The sequence below is a fragment of the Diachasmimorpha longicaudata genome, chromosome 2 (assembly GCF_034640455.1).
Source record: "Diachasmimorpha longicaudata isolate KC_UGA_2023 chromosome 2, iyDiaLong2, whole genome shotgun sequence".
NCBI lineage: Eukaryota > Metazoa > Arthropoda > Insecta > Hymenoptera > Braconidae > Diachasmimorpha > Diachasmimorpha longicaudata.
In genome coordinates, this window is record NC_087226.1 from 11,829,134 (window position 1) to 11,850,449 (window position 21,316).

The following is a 21,316-nucleotide window of genomic DNA, read 5'->3' on the forward strand; positions in this document are numbered from 1 at the left end:
TACTTTTTGTCGGTCGAATTTCTGGACCTTTCTACGAGGAAAACAATTAAATAATCATTAATGCATAAATTAAAAAATGAGAGGCACACGCCATGATGAATATTCCGTAAAAATGACTCAATTATTCACATCATTCATAGCGGGAAATTATGTACATCATCCAGCTTTAGGTGTTATTAATAAATTAAAAACATCCCAGCTTTGATTGAGCAAGTGGCACGAGGATGATACAGAAAAATAAATCCAGTTTGAAAAAACTTCCACAATCACTTAGCGCCAATGCCGTACAGTATTTTCGTGCTGTTAAATTCTCGATAATCGTGAATAGTCCGACAATTTATTCTCGACATTTTATGGTGCTTTCATCACTCATTTTGAAGCCTGTTATACCATTCCATCAGCATTTTTGTTTAGCTTTCATTTCTCAGTGGCGTGCACTCGGCTGCATGAATGCAAAAACATATTTAAGATGCTATCTCTGGCGAGTTGGTCCGCATTCAAAGTTAAGACATTAAATGTACATTAATGCCCGTTACAACAACCCCATACAACTATAGCGCCTTCACCTTAGCCGTAGCACATACACCGGGTTATATAAATTCCTTCGTATCCTTTCTGAGAGAGGATGGAAAGTGGGGGAGTAGTTTGTATGAGGTATCCAGTGGTTTCCCTATATATTATACGTGTGTGTGCCAGCATGGAAGGGATATTTGTGTGTATGGATACACAAGTTTATACCCATTTTAACTCTCCCTAGTTTTGGTAACGGGATGCCCGCTGTACTCCATGCAATAATGAGAAAGTTTTCCATGTGAAAAAGACGCATGTATCTAGATTGTACCATAAATATTTCCGTCTGAAAGTCGAAAACTCTAAGAGCAATCTATTGTTCAGACTTTGAATATCTCACGGGCTCTCATAAAACGGGACGGATAAGATAGTTTAGATTGTACTGTAATTGAAGATTCCTAAAGTTCAAACTCAGACTAGAACAATAAGAAAAGAATAATAGAAATTTTTTTATCCACTTTCAGATATATTTTCAAATAACAATTGTTCTCCAAATATTTTCTAAAGAATCTTTTTCTGGTCACCAGAAAGATCTTCAGACAGATAAAATTTTATGGGGATTATTTGTTGATAAATGGAATTGTCAGGTTCCATTTCGATGTATCAATACTCAGGTATAGTACATAATTTATCAGACGTCATTGATCGGGGTGGAAGATTTTTAAAAACATTGAGAACGTCAGGACGTTTAGATGATCCATTGATTTCATTAAGTGAAAAGAAGAGATCAAGTAGTGAAGCTCGGGATTCAGGCTGACATAGTTGAGAAACTTTGCAGTGCAGTCGTCGCGTAGTATTCAATAAACTTCACCGAAATAAATTTCAATGGGCTCTTTCTCGAAATTATTCTGGTGAATTTCACAAGAACTAGAAAATTTCAAGTAGATAATGAAAAGTCCAATCCTTTTAATTCTAAGCATTCATTTTCCTTGAGGGCCGTGGATTTTACCGCCATTTTTTATTACTTCCTCTTCAAGGAGATAATCAGAAACGCTGAGTTATATTTGAACGAGACTAATTTGGCGAAGGGTGAAACCACAATTCTCCCGGTATATTGGCATCAGAAGTTCGATTTGGTTTCGAGGCCGCTGTATTCCTCGAATTTCTGCTTTTAGAATTTCCTCGGAATGATATAACCCACATTCCTGCCTCCTGTTTACGGAGAAAAAAATCGAACTTAAACCTGCAGTTATGATGGAAAATATCGTGTTTGTTGAGGGAGGACAGTAGGATAGACTGACCCGCGTGTGTATTAGAGCGATGTGAAGCCTCTAATAGAGATTCTAATCCACGCGCTCTTAGAATGTTCTGCTTTCAACCCTCGATGGAATATATACTATTATGGTCTGTGTCTGCGGCTTAGTTCTCGTAATAGCGACCTAAAATCCTGTCGTAAAAAAAAAAGGGAGAAGGAGATCGATTCTTTCGGTGTATCTTGAAAATCTGAAATAAGCGTAAACGTAAGACTGATACCGTACCCTACCTACGCTCTTACGTAATGAGGAAGAGGGCGCGTATAGCAATATCGGTTTGGTTTTATAAACTAATGAAATTGGAATTTATTTAATTGTAATAAATTTGTAAAAATTCAACCCGGCTTGGATGTGCAATGACAAATTTACAATTAACATTTTATTAACTTTTTTGTAAAGAGTGAGTCTCGGTATTTCCAAGATCAAAATATTAGTGATTAGCGTATCGTAGGCTGTCACTCTTCTGATTAAATTATGAGGCGTGATCTTCATTCATGTGAGATTTCTCAGCCTTTAAAACAAGAGGCGAATAAATTCACATAAATTAATATTTATACAAGAGCTTATGAATGTCCAGATCGTCCTGGTTGCGTGGTATTTTGTTACTGACACGCCAATAGCAGAATTATGAACCATTTCTTCGAACCTTTTTTTGCTGTTGAAAGCTTATGACTTGTGCTTTTGTAACTTGTCTGGTGCCATGTTATAACAGTTGTCCCAGTACATTACCAGAGTATGTAATCACACGTGATGGTGGGAAGTAAATGGAGGCATATAGGGTGGCGAGTCATGCAATTTACAAACGGAAGAGCTTCACAATTATTTCACTAGATTTGATCTTCTTCCTTGTAACCCTTGCGGGCTATGATCTGTACGACTATTTCAAATTGAAATTCCTCTCAGCTGTCGGGCTAGTAAATTCACTTGACGTCCAATGGCTGGAAATAATCGTTTGAGGCTCATTGAATGAAAAAATAAAGGTCTGGTTAAAACCCAAGTGATAGCTAAAATCATGAGACTGATAACTTAGACCAAATGGATATTTCCCAAAAATTATATCTTTTTCTCGGTGTAATCTCGGGTGTCAACATATTTATCATGAAAGAATATCACTCTCTACTAAAAATGCCAACAGAATTTCTGCGCAAATGAAAATAGATTACAACTTGAAATAACCACAAATCATCGGATAAATTGCTTTAGTCTCTGTACAAATGTTCCTTCTCCCAGTTAGTAATCTCTTAAAAAAAAAGACTTCCATCCTACCATTCCATCCAATATTGTGTATCAATTTGTTCAATCGACGGAGTAACTTTTTTCCCTTGAAATTTTTACCACAAAGTGATTTTATTCGACTTCATCTCTCACTTATTTCCCCTTCACCTTCCTCCATCCCTCCTCATCCCCTCATGTTCTTTTCTTCTGACAGTCTCTCGCACTTTATGGCGAACACGTAGAAAGCTCGGACTCGTTTCCTTTTCATTTTTTCGGTCTCCACCGTTGATTTTTTTTTTTTTTCTTCTTCTTCGAGTTTCGTTCCTCGTCTCACTCACAACGACTATCAATCCCCAGGGTCGTTAACGAGAAAGGAACTTTTTACTGTAGAAAAAAATACACCAGAGTGGGTAAGATTTGGGGGGAGAGAGGTACACTAGGTAGGATGGAACAGAAAATGTATACTAATTGTAAGAATGTGGAGAATTCTGGTATTTTTTTTGGTGTTATAAGGGAGAGGGAAAATAATAAATGTCAACTAACAATGAATATGAAGCAGTTAATGCAGTAGTTGGCTATTCATTTTGATGATAATTTACATCATGACAGAGTTGAAATTACTGGAAAGGGGCTTGTGCTTTACGGGTACATTCAGTAATTGCATTTTATTCGTGTTACCTCGTATCCCCGTAGGTATCAACTTTAAGGACAGGGTGAGAGAGAGGGACAAAATTGATTTATGATGTGCCATCTTGCTACACACACGCTTGTTCTAAGAGGGTACACTGTTATATTACGTTAACGGCAACGGTCACCCCTCCCTTGTCGCCGATCGGCTTTCTCGGAATAATGAAATATCGCTTCTGAGACTATGACACAGTCTCTCTCTCTCTCTCTCTCTTCTCCTTTATCTCACGTTTTATATCCAATAATCATAATTCTTGGGGAATAACCGTGAAACATTGATATGGAGGTCAGGAATCAAATCCATAAGAGTTTGGAGGGGGTGAAAAAAAATTATTCTCATACTTTTGTGTATACTTATGGATATATTATGACTGAGTCTCTCTATTATTGTAGGATTGCATTACACTATTGGAAAAAAAAATATGATAGTTCCTGTCAATGATGGTAATTTGAGTGGACAGAATATTGTGTAATTTTCACTGGAATAATATTATTCTTAATATATTCAACTTTCTGTTATTTGGGGAAACAAAATCGATGTGGAGCCAGTCTGTATACCAAAACTTGAATTAACTATTTTCCCCCTATTCTGGGGAAATTAAATGAGGTAGAGTAAAAATGTGATGGAGAATGTGTGGTCGAGAGGGAGGATGGAGATGAAGCTGGGCTTGTTTGTACACAGCAAAAGCTCCTCGCGGCTTTATGTTAATTTACCCAAGTCTCAGCGGGGCTAACCGCGCGCGGATGAACAAGACCCAGTGTATAAACTTGCGCAAGTATAATTATCGGAGCTTCCCAGCAAAGATATCTGAGACTGTCGTTCTCGGGAGAATTTTCATATTTTTTAGGGAATTTAATCAATGTGAATGATTTCTTATTTCAGGAGTGCATTATTATGTATTGGAAACATAAAAATAGATGGTCCAATGTGGTACGCTTGAATTTTTCAAGTAATTGCACCATTTCGAGCTTGATATAGGGATTTTAATATTTAATATCTTCAAGATGACTTAAGATTGAGGGGAAGTGGTAACTTCGAACTCGGTCTGTTCTAAATCCAGAAAAATATTATTCCCCATGTAGTCATTGTCTTGATGGTTACAACGTCCAATAATTTGAAAGGATTATTCATAATTTGAAGAACATTATTCTCTGTTAGGGAGAAAAAAAAAATTCTTCGTGAAGTTGAAATGAGGTGTTTCCACAAACATTCACCATTGCAACGCTCTCCAAACTTTCTGGTGTGAGAACGTAATATCAACGTCTTAAAACTCTCGTCAAAAGTATTTCTGACGTTTTCCCCGAACTATTTCCCGTATCCCATCCCCTATTTTCCCCATAACTTACGTATTGGTGAATTTTACATAGCTATACATGCTAAGTACACGAAGGCGTAGGGCTTTCAGTATGGATATTATTACGCTACTCGTCTTATCTATGTACATGGTTTTGGGGGAGTACGTTGGAGATGATGCTGGAGTATGAAAGGGTACCCCTCGGTTCTTATAAAGGAGATATAGAAGGCTACATACATATGTAATATCTATAGTTGTATATAAAACGTGCTTGGGTGGAGAGGATACGAAGCTGTAGGGGTTAGCGATGGGGTGAGAGTTTAAAAAGGGTCTCCACCGGAAAAAAATCGACTCGCATCAGGTATTAGGAAAAAAAAATCTTGATATAACACTTAATACGTTGCATTGTAGGTGTGGTAGAGTGTACGATTCTTCAAATTTTTTCGATATAAACGACACATGTCAGAAACATTCGCACTACTCGACAACTCACTTTCAATAATACATATATTTTAAGAGATTTTCTACCATACAAGCAGTATATGCTATGAAAAAAACATCTTAGAGAGGGTAAATAGTAGTTTCTGCAGTGGAAATGCATTTCCTGGTTGACAATAGATTTTGATTCTTTCGGGGTGTTGAGAAAATTTATGTGAATTTGCTTTTAATAAAGACAGAAGGGTTTTTAGTCAAAAATCTCTTCATGTAGGTTCACTCAAAATTTTCATGAGATTGAATGAAGGGATTACTGTTCTTCAATTACAAATGCTAATTTCGCTTAATTGCGAAGAAAAGCACTCATCCAAAGGGATCAAAAATGCTGGCTAGACAATTTTGAAGATACCTTTAGATTTCGAGGCACTCTTTTCCTCAATTTCTGTGAAAACTCTAGAAAACTAGTCTCAATGGATGCAAGTCAATCACCCGTTGAAACTGCTGATAATGATGATGGTGAAAATAGCTCATCCCTCCAAGATTACACACGCAGATTTTTTCCAACCATCGTCCATCATCCTGCATTCCTTATCTCACGTACACGCGAAAGCGCATGGCAATGGGTAAGGACAAATTGCTCGAGATAATTACGGTTAGCTCGTCTACACGTAGCGAGAGATCGTCGAGTAGGTGGTTCGGTGGGTTGGAAAAGCTTGGGCATTATTTCAAAAGTGGGTCAAGTTGCGTAACTTGGCACAACTACCGGAAACGTTAAAACACGGTTATTTAATAGGGCCATAGTATATCGTACTACCCCTATATGTATACACAGATTGTCCATTTATTCATCTATTTTGTCGAATGAATAGAGCTGAAAAATCCCGATGTTCATATCAAAATAATCTCCATTTTTATTTTGCCTCTATTCATATGCAAACGGCTGGTATCATTCCCAGTTAATATCATTCATTTTTCAATCTCCATTCCAAATATTTTGAATCTCGATTATCCCCCTGAAAAAGACAAAAAAAAAGCACAGAAAAAAATGAAAAAAAAAAAAACAATTTTTCATTTAATCTACGGAATATATTGGATCCGTTGTAGTTGCCGCAACGACGTGAAAAATGGAAAATAATTGGCTGAGGGAACCAATAAAAATCGATATCTCTCACTCGGGGTCTTGAAACAAATGGGAGAAAATAGTATCCGTGAACCAGTTTGACATTTTCTGAATTACTAACATCGACGATACCAATACATCCATTGTGAATAGTCCTTCATTCCATCGAGTATACATCCAAGAGACGAAACAAAAGCCAACGGACTTTCTGGAAATAATTGCAGTAAAAAACAATTCCCATGCTTTTTTTAATACTTTTTTTTTTCAATCTATGGATAGCTCACATCTTTACCATTCGATAACAATTGAGGATGACTTGTTTTTTTTTTGTTGTTTCCCCCAACAATTTTATCCCGAACTATTATCCCCACCTACTCGATTGTAACCACCTATCCTCTAGACAGTCTACATCGCCCTGTCCGTATTCTCGTATTTTTTGCTCATTGCTCTTTTCCTTCAGCTTGTTCAATCTCGTTTTTCTCCACTTTTTCTTTTACACCAGGGTTTTCGTTTCCATAACGCGGTCGTTCTTCACTATCAGCAAAAACTGTACCTAATTGTATGAAAGATGCCTTCGAGCGACCAGCATATGCTTTCAGAAGAGCTCGAAATTTTTCATACGACGTCGTAAATTATTTTTTTCAAGAAACAGGTAGAGGAGATGAAAAATTGATGGACAAAAGTGAGTAGAGAACGGGGATATCTTTGGCAAGTGGTGGCGTGTTTTTGGAGAGGGTTTATGATGCTTTAAGGTTTAGATGAATGGGGCAAATAAAATATAAAGTTCCCTGAGTCAGAGGGCTTTCGTGGTTCCCGGTAGCTTAGTTGGAAGAGTCCCCCGCGTGTAACTGGGGGACTCACGTTCAATTCTCGGCTGGCCAGAGCGGGATTTTTTCACTTTAAAGTTGGTGTGAATATAATAAGACTCGTGTCGGTCTAATGACAATTGGAATAATTCGGTTTCTGAAATCCTCATCACTTCTACTCTGTTGTATTTATCCGGAAAAAAATTGAGTTGTATTTTCATTTGTAGATTCCACATTCCAGAGTTGGAATGAACGATATTGATTAATTAATGGCTTTTAATTAATGGTGCATGTGTAAAAATTTCAACAGTCAACTCGGAAATCCGCATCCACATTAAACACCAAACACAACTCTCTCGTGCTTGGATCTTGAGCACTCAGATACCTCTGGAGAATATATTCTGAATACGTGAGGGGCATTTATATAGGATTCGCAATCAAACTGATGTTTAAGAGATTGATAATTTTAGCACAGACACAAACCACTCCCACAAAACTCACGTCTAAGATCATGAACAATGCACTGAAATTCATTTCAACAGAATGTGCTCTTGTAAAAAAAATGTTCTCGGTCCATTAGTGATTTGCCTCAGTAAATTCCGTAGCAGCTAAAATAGTTGGAACAAAGGCGTGCCCGAATGTCAGCACTCAATTTACTTGTACATCTAGAACTGTGACAATTTTTTTGTGTCAACCAAATACTGGGAAGTAGTGAATGTAGCTATTATGTCCAAAAAAAGACACTGGGGAAGCAGTGAGATCATAGAGATTTCAACAAGAAATCTTCACAAGGGAAACAATTTTAAAAACAATATTTTTTTCTCAAATTCATAAACAATTGTTTCTTTATTGAATGAAGCTTTCAATTAAATTTTACTGGTTCTATCTCGTACCTTTTTCGAAGTAGAAAATTTACTGACAGATGCAGAATTTTTCTCTTCCATTCCTAGAAAAAATTTCAAGCAATAACATTTCTCTTCAATATGTGACTACAATCAGGAGTTTATTATTCTACCATTGAAATAGTGAGAAAGGTCCCACGTCAGGTTCTAGGACAACTTCATTTTTTCTTCCATTATGTTCGCTACTAGGCTTTTCGTGTTCAACCACTTATCATTTTCCTCAACCGTTACCATATATCTTCATTCTTTATTACGGCTACTTATTATATGCCTCTATCCATTATTATGTATCTCTACCTTCACTAACCTTCTGGGAAAGTCGAGATTGCGCTGGCGTAACTTGATCCTGCAGCAGGTAGGGTTTCGCTAGTGGTAAAGATTCCTTAATAAGTTGTTTTCGATTGAACCTGACAAACTTGGGCGTATAGTTAGTCCAATTAACCTCCTGTTTTAATCAGTATAAATATTCTTGAATATTCCTCATTTGGTTACGGTCGAATAAGCTGATCGGATGTTGGCGAATTCGCGTAGAAATTACAACGAGTTTAGTTGGGTCAAAATCAGTTTAGGATCAGTGCTTTCTTCACTTGGGAAACAACTTTCCACCCTTTTTACTCTTCTCTAGGAGAATTGGAGAGTTATCCTTAAATTGCTACGACGTTCTAAGTTGAAAAGTCATAAAACTGGTCAACAGATTTCTGAGACTTTTTCAATAATTCATTTTTCATTTCATTTTAGTTTCATTCCAGAATTTCTCCCATCGAATAATGATCAAAACAATATCTCTTGCTTCAAGAAATTTAATTTCATCACGAGTTAATAAAAAAAATCTATGGCCCATATATTTCAAGCTAAGGCTATATTTCCGTTGCTCGGCAAGCGTTCATTTATATTCATTTAACCACAGCTATATATGTCCCTTGACTTGCGCTCTTTCCCCACCCCCCCAGTCTTTCCCTTCCTCTCTCTTCCTCTCTTGAAACTCTATAGTGTGCAGCCGTGTACGTGAGGACGACAGTATCGTGAAGTTAACATCCCTCAGGTTGGAGCAAAATGGGAAATGACGGAAAATTCTGGTGAGCTTAAGGCTGAGAGAGAGAGGAGGATGAAGGGGCTGGTCGAAACAGGACTTTCGGAGGGTGTTTGAACTCACTCTCCACCTTTGAGAGGAAAACTTTGTGAACGGTATGGGCCAACGTCCAGATTAATCTAAGGTATACCCAGCGCGTCGACGGTTCGCTCACTGCATGGACTATCGTGCTCGAGAGGGTTACCCATTGCAGATGTACATCGTTGGACCAGCCAAATTAATATTTGTTGCGCAGTTATTCAAATTGAAGGACATGCCTTTCTCTGCCCGCCGGTTAAATCTACTCTGGGACCTGGGGCAACCAGTTACACCACGTTATCTTCGATCCACCTCCGCACATATTGCTTTTCTGTAGATTGTATGAGGAAATTTCGCAAACGTCCGGGTGTTATAATCCAAAGATGTTTGCATTTGCAAGCGTGTCACGATTAGATTGACGAACATAATTCTGAATTACAGAAATTATATGATTCATCGGAATCGTTCATCGAATTCTACAATTGCGAAAAATGTAGTCATGGATCAATTGTATTTTAATAGTTTCAGTTGATAAGAACTGAATTCAATAGATAGAGGGGATTTTTAAATTACAATTATCCGTTTCACAATTACAATTAACACATCGATGGCCGTATAATTATTCAATAATAGTTTTGGTGTAACATCACACCGATGTATTCCAATCGTTAATATTAGTCGTAAATCAATTGGGGCGTACTAGAGAGATTTTGAATGACCAGAGTGAAATTATTTCGATCATTATTGGAAAGTTTACGATTATTCGATGTGCGTAGATTCAGAGGGAGCTAATTTTATGCCTAGTATAAAATGAATCCTGCAGCCTATAAAATATTTTATAGCGTGAATGTTCATTATTGTGTTTCTGCGTTGTTTAAATCTCAACAGCTGAGGTGTGTTTAAGCATAATGTTTACATAATTTATTGCATAGATCGGAGTTGAGGCCTGGTTGCCCGTAAATTTTAAGCGAATATGATGAATTCTGCTATTCAATTTCTTCCATAATCTCTCAATGATTAAACAAACTCATTATCCACCTAGTAAAACATTTCACGTCATCGTGGGTATTTTTTTTTTTTGAGGTCATGTGCATATTTACCTATATCCCTCCCTGGAAAAATATCAGCTTTTGGAGTAGCTTTCAGAAATATTCGGAAAACTCTTTTACGCTACCAACGAAACGGTCTGAACCGAAAAAATAATTCAGCTAATCAAATATTCGTCTGGCAAGAATTCAAAGCGGGCGTTCGAATGGGAATTTCGAGCATTGGGGGCATTTCATTCGGACGTTTTTTAGGACGTGAAAAATGGTTGAAGAATTGCTAAAAAAATTCGTGAACTTCTGACACTTGTTTGTGCTATGCGGCCAATGAAACGAGCTAAATTTTAAAGATATAGATTGGAAAAATAAAACATTCATGATAAATCGATACAGTGAAAGAACAGTTGAACAAAAATTGCCTCGGAAATGAGGACAAATTTTACTATAGGAATGGCAACCGTGGAACAAAATGCAATTCAGCGAAAAAATACTGGTTTTAGGGGAAATTTTATGATTTTTTTTATGGAATAAAGTATAAATTTTTCATAAAATATATTTCCCAGAAATTTTATCCTGATAGCAATGAAAATTACGGTGTTGGTAGAGTAAAAATTACTGAAGTGGAAGGGTAAAATTTACTGTACGTCAGAATAAAATATCTCTAATCTAGAATCATCCATTCTATGTGAATTTCAAACTAGATAAAAATTCTTCTATGTTACGAGAAATTTTGCCATGAAAATCAATAAATATAAAAATGATGAATGTGAGTTTATAATTCGCAATGAAAGAGAGGATTACATTCTCATCCATGAAAAATCTATCGGACATTATACTGTATATCTGTCTACGATTCTGTTGCTATTGACGAGTGTTTTCAATGATCAACTCCATTCGAATAGTTGTACAGCGTATTATAATTGATAATTCGTAGGCTGCGACTAGAACGTTCCATCTCTCTGATCAGTGCAGGTCATAATAAAATTAATTCCAAGAAGTACAATTTTCGTACAAATATCGTTTTCCAACACAATAACAATTCGTATTGTAATTTTTCCGTTATTTCGCCGTACGTATTTGTTTGTTTTCCGTCGTATTCCCTCATCAAAAATATTTTTCAAACATTTAATCCCTTGGAAAAAAAATCATCTGTTGCGGCTTATTAGAGGAACCCTACACCTCCTCCATGGAGAGTGGCGTCCATCGAAATGAATGAATAAATGTAATGGTAAGTGTTGGAATACGACAGGCGTGAAAATCGAGGGGGTGAAATCCACCGGAGTTCAGTGGTGCACGCGATAGTGTTAATACGAGCATAACCGGAGCTTACGGTAACTGCTCCCATCGCAGGGTGAGAAACCAGGGTGGGTGAGTGTACTAGGGGAGGGTTAGAATAAAAAGCAAAAGAGAGAAGAGATCATAAGAGTAGAATGTCAGCATCATACACGATTTTTTTTTTTTCAACTTTGGATGGAGGGTGTTCGTTATCGAGACCTGGTTTCTTGTTTTTTTTTTTATCCAACAGCAGGAGAGGGACAATAAAAATTCTTATCGATTACGGTCTAACTGGTGCGCGTTGAACCCCTACAGGGTCTCCGTTATACAGAGTTACTCCACGATTTGAAAAACTGCGAGACGATTGAGAGGCCTCGGCGATACGAGTAGTGAGTGGAAGAGTGAGGTTTACGGCTCGGAAATTTTTCCACTGAGGAAATGACGCTGCGATTTCCGGGGTACTGGCTTGGTCGACCTCCACTAGTTGAGAGAGTTGTGAATGAAAAAGAAAAGTGAGAGAGAGGGAGCGTGAGAAAAAAAAAGGGGTGTAAATAAAATGAGCGGGAGCGCGAGGAATTAGTGAGAACGTGTGAGGAAAAGAAAAAAAAAATTGGTGAGGTGCTTCGCCGAGAAATGCTGTCGATTAAGAGCTGTGGTATACTCGAGTACCTTAGCCCTGAGCTTTTACATTGCTCCGGTACATACACCAGGTCGTAAACGTAGAATTTTATTCCTATCAAGAATCGGTGGGTAGTTGTAACGGGTTATACGTTCTTGAGTACCCGGGCTTATTCAGCGGATTATGGTGGGAATTTGCCTGACAGATTCTAATGGTTATGATAATGGCACTTTTAACGGGTTGAAAAAATATTTAATTACTGGAAAAGCTCTTTACAGTTCACTACATGGGGAGAAGAAAATACCTAATTCAGGGCGAATTTCTTTTTATCCAGGAAAAGGATGAATATTTTTATCATTTGCTGTTAACAAATTTTTTGTGGAATTTTCCACGATTAAAATTTTCAAATGTTTATGCGTTGAATTATCACTAGAATTTCCCAAAGTCGTTTTAGCTGGAATATTCCACTTGGTTATTTCCCTTTATGAGAAATTGATTTAATTTTCCATTTACCATATAATAGTATAAATCGTTTTTCTGGAAAATTCCACGTTTCAGTACATCAAACAATCATTTATTTGATATCATTGAAAATCACTCAATATAGCTGGAAGTGATTTCAATCATTTGTCGATTTGTATTGAAAAATATCAGCTTCATTCATCACATTGACACAGTCGGTTGAATTGCATTTATTTCTAATTAATTTTCACATCATGCGCGGCTGCCGGGTTTTCTCGTCACAAAAGAAATATTGTAGGTTTGAAAAAAACAACAAGGGAATACACTCGGGTTAGCAGTGACACAGTCACCGTCCTCATAAAGGATATGGAGTGCAATGGCTAGGTTGATGTTTATACAATGTTAAAAGGAAACAAAGTAATAAAGTTGATGGAGTAGAAGAAAACAGAAGGTAGCTTAATGAAATGGAAAAGTTTTTTGAGTTCACTGGGCGATGGCACACTAGTACTCATAATTATTTGTCCAGTAATGACCGGTAAACGAATTAAAGAATCAAGAATTACTTGGTACCAAAGAAGAATGAGCACACCGGCAACTTCTAACTTTCTTTTACGTGCTATTACTCTCTTTTTTTTATTTTATTTCCCTACTTTTTCTTCTGCGATTGTTTCCTTCTTTCATCCTGGTTATTTTCTCTCTTTCTGGAATGCCTCGTCTTGTTTTGTGCTATATCTACAATGTTAAATATAGAGTTGTCCTAATGGGATTTCGACCGCTGAATGGATAACTGAGCATAATTATTTTTGAGGGATTGAATTTGATTTCCACTGAAATTAATTGTTTTTCGGCTTGTGGATTGGGTTTAATGGGATTTCATCTTTGTCTTTATTTGAAATGATGCCTTTCACTCTGTGATTGGGGTAATAAATCAACCAACTTAACATTTTCGTCAGATCGAATATGTTGGATTTTCTGAGTACCTTTTTGGAAAATGGATATCGATAATTTTGTTCAGAAAGATTAGAGGCTAGACGAGATTATAATATTATCACTGTCAGGTCATCTGAATTAGTAATACTTCTATGGTTACTCAAATAGTAGTCAATATTCCAATAAGAATATTCATAAAATCAAGTATTCAGGTGATTTTACCATATTTGGCACTAAGTCTGATCAGTTCACTTGAGTCAATAATACTTGTCATCTGAAATTGATCCACTTGTGATATCACTCGCAAATAATTGTTCCTCAGGGTATCCATCATATTGATTTAACAACAAACCTAGGGAAGCTGAGAGATTGTTCTTATGAGTAAACATGTTTAACAGTCAATACCGATTTTTAGTAAATCTCAACTTTTAATTGCGGCACGAAATCCGTAATGTATTCACTTTCTTCTGTGGGATCGGCACGATTCTACGGTATCATTAAATATTACCTCATAAATCGTGATGTTATTTCGGTAAACAACACGGTAAAATATGGTTCGACGATGAGTAAACGTGCATGATACTGAGGGTATACGGCAAGCTTTGCTTCTGGAAATTTTTCAGTCATCAACGTTTAACACAAATATGAGGTTCGTTACTCATTCGTATTTTATAATATATGCTGTTGCGTTCTCCGCGGCCGAGCATCAATATCAGGTAACTAATATCAAGTAGCATATGGGTTTGAAATGTTATTTAAAACGGATACAGCTATTGATATTCGTGCTTCCATTATTCTAATGAAAATTATCTGAGATATTGTACACTGGAGATAACAGTTGTTGGGAAGTAATGTGTATTCGTCTATATCGGTAAATTCGCGACTTTGCAAAGTAGAAAATATCTTGATGAAAGTTGTTCTCAGTTCAGCTGGTTGAAAGCACAATTTTATCAAAGTTGTTGATCTATATTTCATTCGTTACCTAGCAAAGAAATAGAGTGGCATTTCAATAAATGGGACACAGGTTAACACATAGACTTACGTTTTAGATGCCTATTATGAAATTTAATGACATTGAAGTCGATCCATGGAACCTGGAAATTCCCGAAAACCCCTGGTGGAAAGGCACAATGTCCAAATCATCGACACATCCGGATACTTGGATATTTGATGAAATTGAATATCTGAAAGACATACCGATAAATAGTTCAATAAGGGTTGGCTATTTTACCATAATATTATTCTCTCAATTTGTATAATTACATTTGCTGTTACCTCACAATGATTCCTCTATGCAGCTTGATTACACAGTACAATACTCAGAACCGGGCTTTTTTTCGAAGAACTGGGTTAATCTGTTCCATGATTCAGTACTTCTGTGTGATAAGACGGAAGAGACACAAGATGCAAGCATAATAGCCTTAGTGAGAGAGCTCCTTGGTATTCCTGAAGGATGTCCGCTATTTGCGGTGAGCAACAATTCTTTGGTAGTCCTATACTTTCTTCAAAAGTCTTATCCCGCCTTATGGTAAAAATTATGACCAGCAAACCTACCATCCTACCATCTTGGGTGGTAGTGGTCACGAGAAGTATTTAATTTAGGCTAGACCACTTCGTATTTGGGGCTCTTTCAAAACGTGCAATTTTGCTTAACCGCAACAGTGCTGCAACTCAATCGACTGAGTAGTAATTGTTAATGCATTGTTAAATGTAAGCTACCCTAAATATGGAGAATTTTAGCCCTGATTGGAGTTTGGATGGATAATTTCGGTGGATGGTATCGTTTTCTTTGAGGAGAGGCGTTAGATTCATTAGTTTAGGTCTACATTTTTCATTGTTTTCTAGGGTGAGAAGAGAAATACTACCGGCATTCACTTTCCTTTGAAGAATAGGGAATTATTTTTCAATAGGGACGTGAGAGATAAACACATCAGAATATTGACTACTATGCGAGTGAACGCTGAGCAGTCGGAACATAAGTTATTTATGGGAGAATTCTATGTGATCTATCCCGCTACTTTATTGATATACAGCCATCGATTGCCTGTCGAAATTTCCAACCAGTGAAAATACAGTCAATCATGCTGATTAATTAATTAATTCCACTCATGGCTATCACCTCAGCTCCTTTGTCTTTAATGCACATTTTGGTATAATAAATTAATATCACAGAAGAAGAATCAATGGCTTTTTCTTCTTTGATCATTCCAACCAAAACTTCCCATGAATACTTCGAGTTTGTTATAGTTGCAGTGATTTCTATCAACGTTTCGGTCAAAAAATAAATTCAAAATTAATTTTCTTAAGAATATAAACGGATTTTCACAGACTAATGAGTATTTGCTATTGTTACAAAAGGTACGGTAGTTTTAAACTGGTATTCGCCATAATGAGGTTAATGAATGCTATAAAAAAGGGTCGAAATGGAGAGTTAAAAATAGTGAATTCCAACACGGAAATATTTAACCTCCCCACAGAGAAGGTATTTACTTCCCTTTTATTTCTGCTGCGACCGTGTTTTTTCATTTTAGATGGATTAAGCATAATAGATACAATAAAACACCAAGAGAATAAATTAATAATCAGGGACAATGATACTCGTGCTCAACCTAACCAAGTAGAAGAAAATGAAAATGTATGAGACAGGAAAGTCTTCGCAATTAGATTCAACGGAATTTTCGTTTTTTTTTTTTTATGTTTCTCTCCCTTGTTTAATTGGAATCGATACTTGTTTGTATCGAACTCATTCCAGCGTCTTCCATCGCCTGTCGGCGTGTTTGAGTTTAATGCCAACCAGTTTCTCTTCTCGGTTGTGTATAGAGTTTCCCCTAGGATACAACGTTTCTCTTCCAGGCTCTGATGTGTGGTAGAACATTCTCAACCCTCTCGTCTTTCTCTGCATTTCTCTCCTGCTATCCACACAAGTTCTACGGGTTTTTGGACTGTTGGAAGTGGTAACCAAAAGCCCCGCTCGTTACTCAGGCACTGCAAAATTTATTCACACGCCCAGTCTCATTTAACGACTACAGCCGTTGTCTTTGCTCTGGGTACTGGTTGTTACTTGGAACTCTGTACGTGATAAGCTCCAAATTTTTCTTTCCATGGTGCAATTGTTTGAGGCTATCACTCGAGTGAAATTCAAATTAATTAGTCGATTAATGAAGGTCAGAAGTCATTTCGCCTCGGGGATTATTCTTTCATTTGAATTCTGGCCGATGGAATTGCATTATCAGTCAAAAAACTGTAAAAAATTCCACCTGTCAGATTGAAGAGGTTTTCGATTTTTTTGCAGCATTGAATTGCGTAGAATTGGTAGACTTAATGAAATAAACAAATGATAGCGGATAAAGTGGCGTACCTTCTGTCGAATAGGCTAGATCCTCTCCAAGGTTTCAACCGATGAAGAGCTCACGAGGGAAAAACCTCATTTTTCTTTCCACTTCAGGAATTCATCTCCTCCCTGCACAGTGATTTTTGTACAATGAATAGAGTAATATCCTTCTGCTCAGGATTTAATTTCAATCAACAATACCTTCACTGCCTATAATATTTTTCCATTTTTCTTTCACGGTGTATGAAAGTCCATTGAATTTCCGTGAATTGAAGGGTATTCATGAGGAATTAATGAGCAATAGTCCCGTTGTTATTGAAGAATTTAATTACTCTGCAATTATTCTATAACATCCCTTAGCCCCCTAACTCCGTCAAACGACCAATCGCTAGACAATAACGATTTTGATTAATAATTACCCGGATGTATTTCAATTGATCCATGCTCATTGGCAATGACAATATTAATTAACTAACCGATTATCCCGAGTGAATAGTTTCCATGGATTTACTCAACGAAGATTCAATTTGTGGCCAGCAAATTGAACGTTGCCCCGGACCCTGTTTGCATTATATCCCTTGCCAGATATACCATACCTTCTATACCAAAGTGGCCAATCGTGCCACTCATCTCTGGGCAAGGGATTACTCTCAATTTTACCGGTTATACTGAATATTGTATCGCAACTCGGTGCGATTGACACACGTGTTGGATAAGTACTCGATCTAAAATAATGCTATGGATAAAAGTATTTCTGAATATTAAATATTGGAGGATCAGGAAGGGAAAGGGCTAATCAAACAATTTTTTTTTTTTCATTACATCAAACATAAGCTCGAATTTAATTAATTCTTGAATTTCTATCGATGGGGGAGGGTAAAACTGTTCGATTTCATTTTAATTAAATTTACACGAGCAGTCGATGAAATTTACACTTCAAAGAAAACTGGTGAATGTAACGGAATTCCATGGCTGAGTAAACACATCACCGTGGCATTTTGCATTATACAATTTTCAATGCAATCGAATGAAATATAAAACCGATTTGTATATAATTTATCCTCTTCGATATTCCATTGAAATTTACTTGCATAGTGATGTATGCTATTGCATAATGAAAATATCCAAAGCAATTTTAATAAGTTGAATAAATACATCGGACGTCGATCTAATTTGAATTAATGTGATTATCAAAACAATGAGATTTTATTTATTAAATTATGGATATTGGGGTATTTCCGATATTATCCTACGGTAAGGGGTTTTCGGTTATTCAACTTTTCTCTTATGTCACAGTTTTACATCAAGTAGTGTACTCTAGTTTTACTAATCAACTAAATTATCTTGAATTATGAATAATTAGAAATTGAGAAAATACAATTATATCACCCAAAATGAATTGACGGTTTCGTCTAATTTTGAATTTCACGGATTTGCTGATCTCAGTCAGTGACCCTATGAATCACCATAGATAGTCTTCCGGTCGTCACAATTTGCATTGATATCCCACTGAAAAACGATAATCGATGGCTTCATTTGAGGTTCACCAGATTGTATCGAAGTGGGTGTCAGTTGCCGGTGACAACACTCCGCGAATCCTTCTATGAATACATATATAGCTTCTGACATATTTCTGATATAAGAGCATACATATAGAACTGAACTAAGTCGGTAGATATCCATAAGTTCAGATGTATGAAACTCTGCGAGCTATAAATATTTTCCTCGTGTGGGTTTAAAAAAAAATTCATCATTCATCACGAAAATGTTGATGAATTATAACTGATGCAATTGACACTACCAATTGCTTTTTCTATTCAAGGTATAGGGATCGGTTATAAAATCATTGGATTGGATATTTCCAGCCTCTCTTCGTGCTAAAATTTGTAGCTCAGATCAGGATTCTGTTGGTTATGCTAGTAATTCCCTCATGCACAGAATGCGTTCTTAATATGATCAGATGATGCAGTTCCTGATGAGGAACTCTGGAGACCCAAATTGAAGCTAATCACCCTATGTTCATATCAAAACTTGAACCAAGAATTTATTCCCTCGAATGAACGTATCTAAACTACCTTTCCTGACTATAGTTTGGTATTTTCTCACGGTACCTTTCCCCCGACCATCCTATTATAGTTGAGCGGGCTTACAACATCCATCAACACAGCAAAGCTGATTTCTACTTGCTGAGACTTTAGAAGCGATTCCACCCTTCAACAATTCTCAATTAATCAATATTATTCTGCATTGAAAATCATATATTCGATCGTAAATAGTTTCATCTGAGAGACACGGCGAGATGATGTTCCGGAGAGTTTCATCTTTCACCTATTAAAATGCAAAATCCTTGATATCGTCTCGGCCTCGCTCGAAAATCCTTGGACTCCGTCGTGTCTCGTATCGCTTTTCCATTGCTCTCCAAAATTGGACCTTAATTTCGTTTTCTGTCTTTGATCTTGTTAGTGTTGCTTGATTGCGGGGTCGCCTTAGTAATTTAAGTGAGAAAACAACAATATGCTAGTGAAGTGAATGATGAATATAGTAATCTAGAATAGTTGAAGGGGGATACCAAAAAAATCGGAGTAGTTTCATCGTTTCCTGATTGTCGATGAATCATTTACACGACGTCTCGAACGTGAGCTTTTGCCTCTACCCTCTGATCTTATTGACAACGTGTTAGTGAACAAATACTTTTTAGTTAATTGCAGATACTGGAACATTGAAGATTTTTTGGCATAAGCAGAAGACTTTTTTACTTCTGTATTTCTTCAATGACAATAATTTCTGTCAGCTTTTTTTCGCATTTCCTTTCGAGCTATAGATACATGGCAGAGAACCATTTTCAGTACTCATTTCCATCCACCTTTTGACGCTGGCGTTGTTATGTTGAATATCGGAGAATAGCACTGCCAAGTTTCTCTCCTGTAGGAGTTTAATTTAATAACCTAATTTGGAATTATTCCAGATTTCTGAAGCTTCCAGATGTGTGCAGTGCACTGATCGAATTTTTGAAAGGTTATGGTATTTAATATCATATCCAGTTGTTGAACTTATTCTCAATTTTATAAAAGAAATTCAGTGGTAGAATTTAATGATATTCTTACTCAATAATTATCTTTAATGGCTTTATGACATTTGGTATGAGAATCCCACATAAAATTTTTTAACAATGCTTGGAAAAGAATCAGAATTCCGTAGATATTAAAACTACTTTGAATAGATGAGAGACAAGACATTTCTCGGTGTTAAATCGATCATCTCTCATCTGTGAAGCAGATAGAATTTGTGTGTTGTTTTTTTTTTCTGTTTTTTCTCATTTCTTTTATCTCTCTCTCCGTTGATCCAATCTAGGGAGTTAAGCCTATCCCCACTTGAGGGTCTATCGAGAGAATAGCGGAGCACATTGTAACGGGAAATAACGAAGTAGAGGTTGGCAACCGAATTAATGGATCTCAAATCTCCGAAGACTCTTAAGACCAGTAACAAAAGTTATATTTCCACCATCAATACTTTATCCAGTAAAATCGAATGTCAAAACATATCACATGGGTTAATGTTGGGGCACGTGTCCATCTGAAACTCATACAAATCAACTCCTGCAGACTTTTTTTAGCGTCTGTCGAATTCAGATGTCAGTTTTTTCATTTTAATTAATCAACTGAAAAATCAAGATTAAGCTTTGAAAACATTCACTTTGAATTCACTCTAGCGTCTACATATTATCAAATGGTTCACTTAGTTTCTTCCAAATTGTTTTACCGCTCCACTACTTGAGGTTGAATGAAAAAGGAAGTGAAAATGTTGGATAAATGTGATGAGGGGAGGGGTGCGAAAATCGTTGCCCGTATAATTCCTGACACGCGATGGAGCTTTACTGGGCTAATCTCCGGGCTGAGGGTCCAAAAAGGGTGATGAAGTAGAGCATGAAGGGCGGCCAGACGATCTGAAGACGTCTACAGTAACTACATGGAGGACTCCTCGACCGTTACATACCCGCCGGCGATTTTTAAGGAGATTGAGCTCAAGCGCATACTGTCCATACTTCCAAAGGAGAATAAAACAAAGACGGAAAATATGAAAATTCCACTCGAGTGAAACAAAGACAGAGGAATAGCTGTGCCGGAGGCATATTTCCAAAAGTAGATAACACGATCAGAAGATCGATTGTTTGAAAAGCTTGAAAGCTACTGTTACAATCGTGAAACGCCATTGGGCATTCGCTGTTAGTCTCTAGCCCTCTAGCTTCAACTCCAATACAAACCGAT

General features: G+C 36.8%; 2 protein-coding genes across 3 annotated transcripts in view; both read left to right on the top strand.

Annotated features, from left to right (window-relative positions):
- Positions 1-21,316, top strand: part of LOC135171239 (lachesin-like) — a 129,530-nt gene that overhangs the window by 12,671 nt on the left and 95,543 nt on the right. The gene's annotated exons all lie outside the window — the stretch shown is intronic.
- Positions 14,333-15,893, top strand: LOC135172239 (uncharacterized). The gene is made up of 4 exons (XM_064138472.1): positions 14,333-14,436; positions 14,770-14,937; positions 15,019-15,189; positions 15,566-15,893. The coding sequence occupies exons 1-4, from the start codon at positions 14,365-14,367 to the stop codon at positions 15,785-15,787; spliced, it is 633 nt and encodes a 210-aa protein (XP_063994542.1). The 5' UTR covers positions 14,333-14,364; the 3' UTR covers positions 15,788-15,893.

Coding starts and splice junctions, on each gene's coding strand:
- LOC135172239 (XM_064138472.1), top strand. CDS start 14,365: ATGAGGTTCGTTACTCATTCGTATTTTATAATATATGCTGTTGCGTTC. Junction 14,437..14,769: donor CGGCCGAGCATCAATATCAG/GTAACTAATATC, acceptor CTTACGTTTTAG/ATGCCTATTATGAAATTTAA. Junction 15,190..15,565: donor AAGGATGTCCGCTATTTGCG/GTGAGCAACAAT, acceptor ATTGTTTTCTAG/GGTGAGAAGAGAAATACTAC.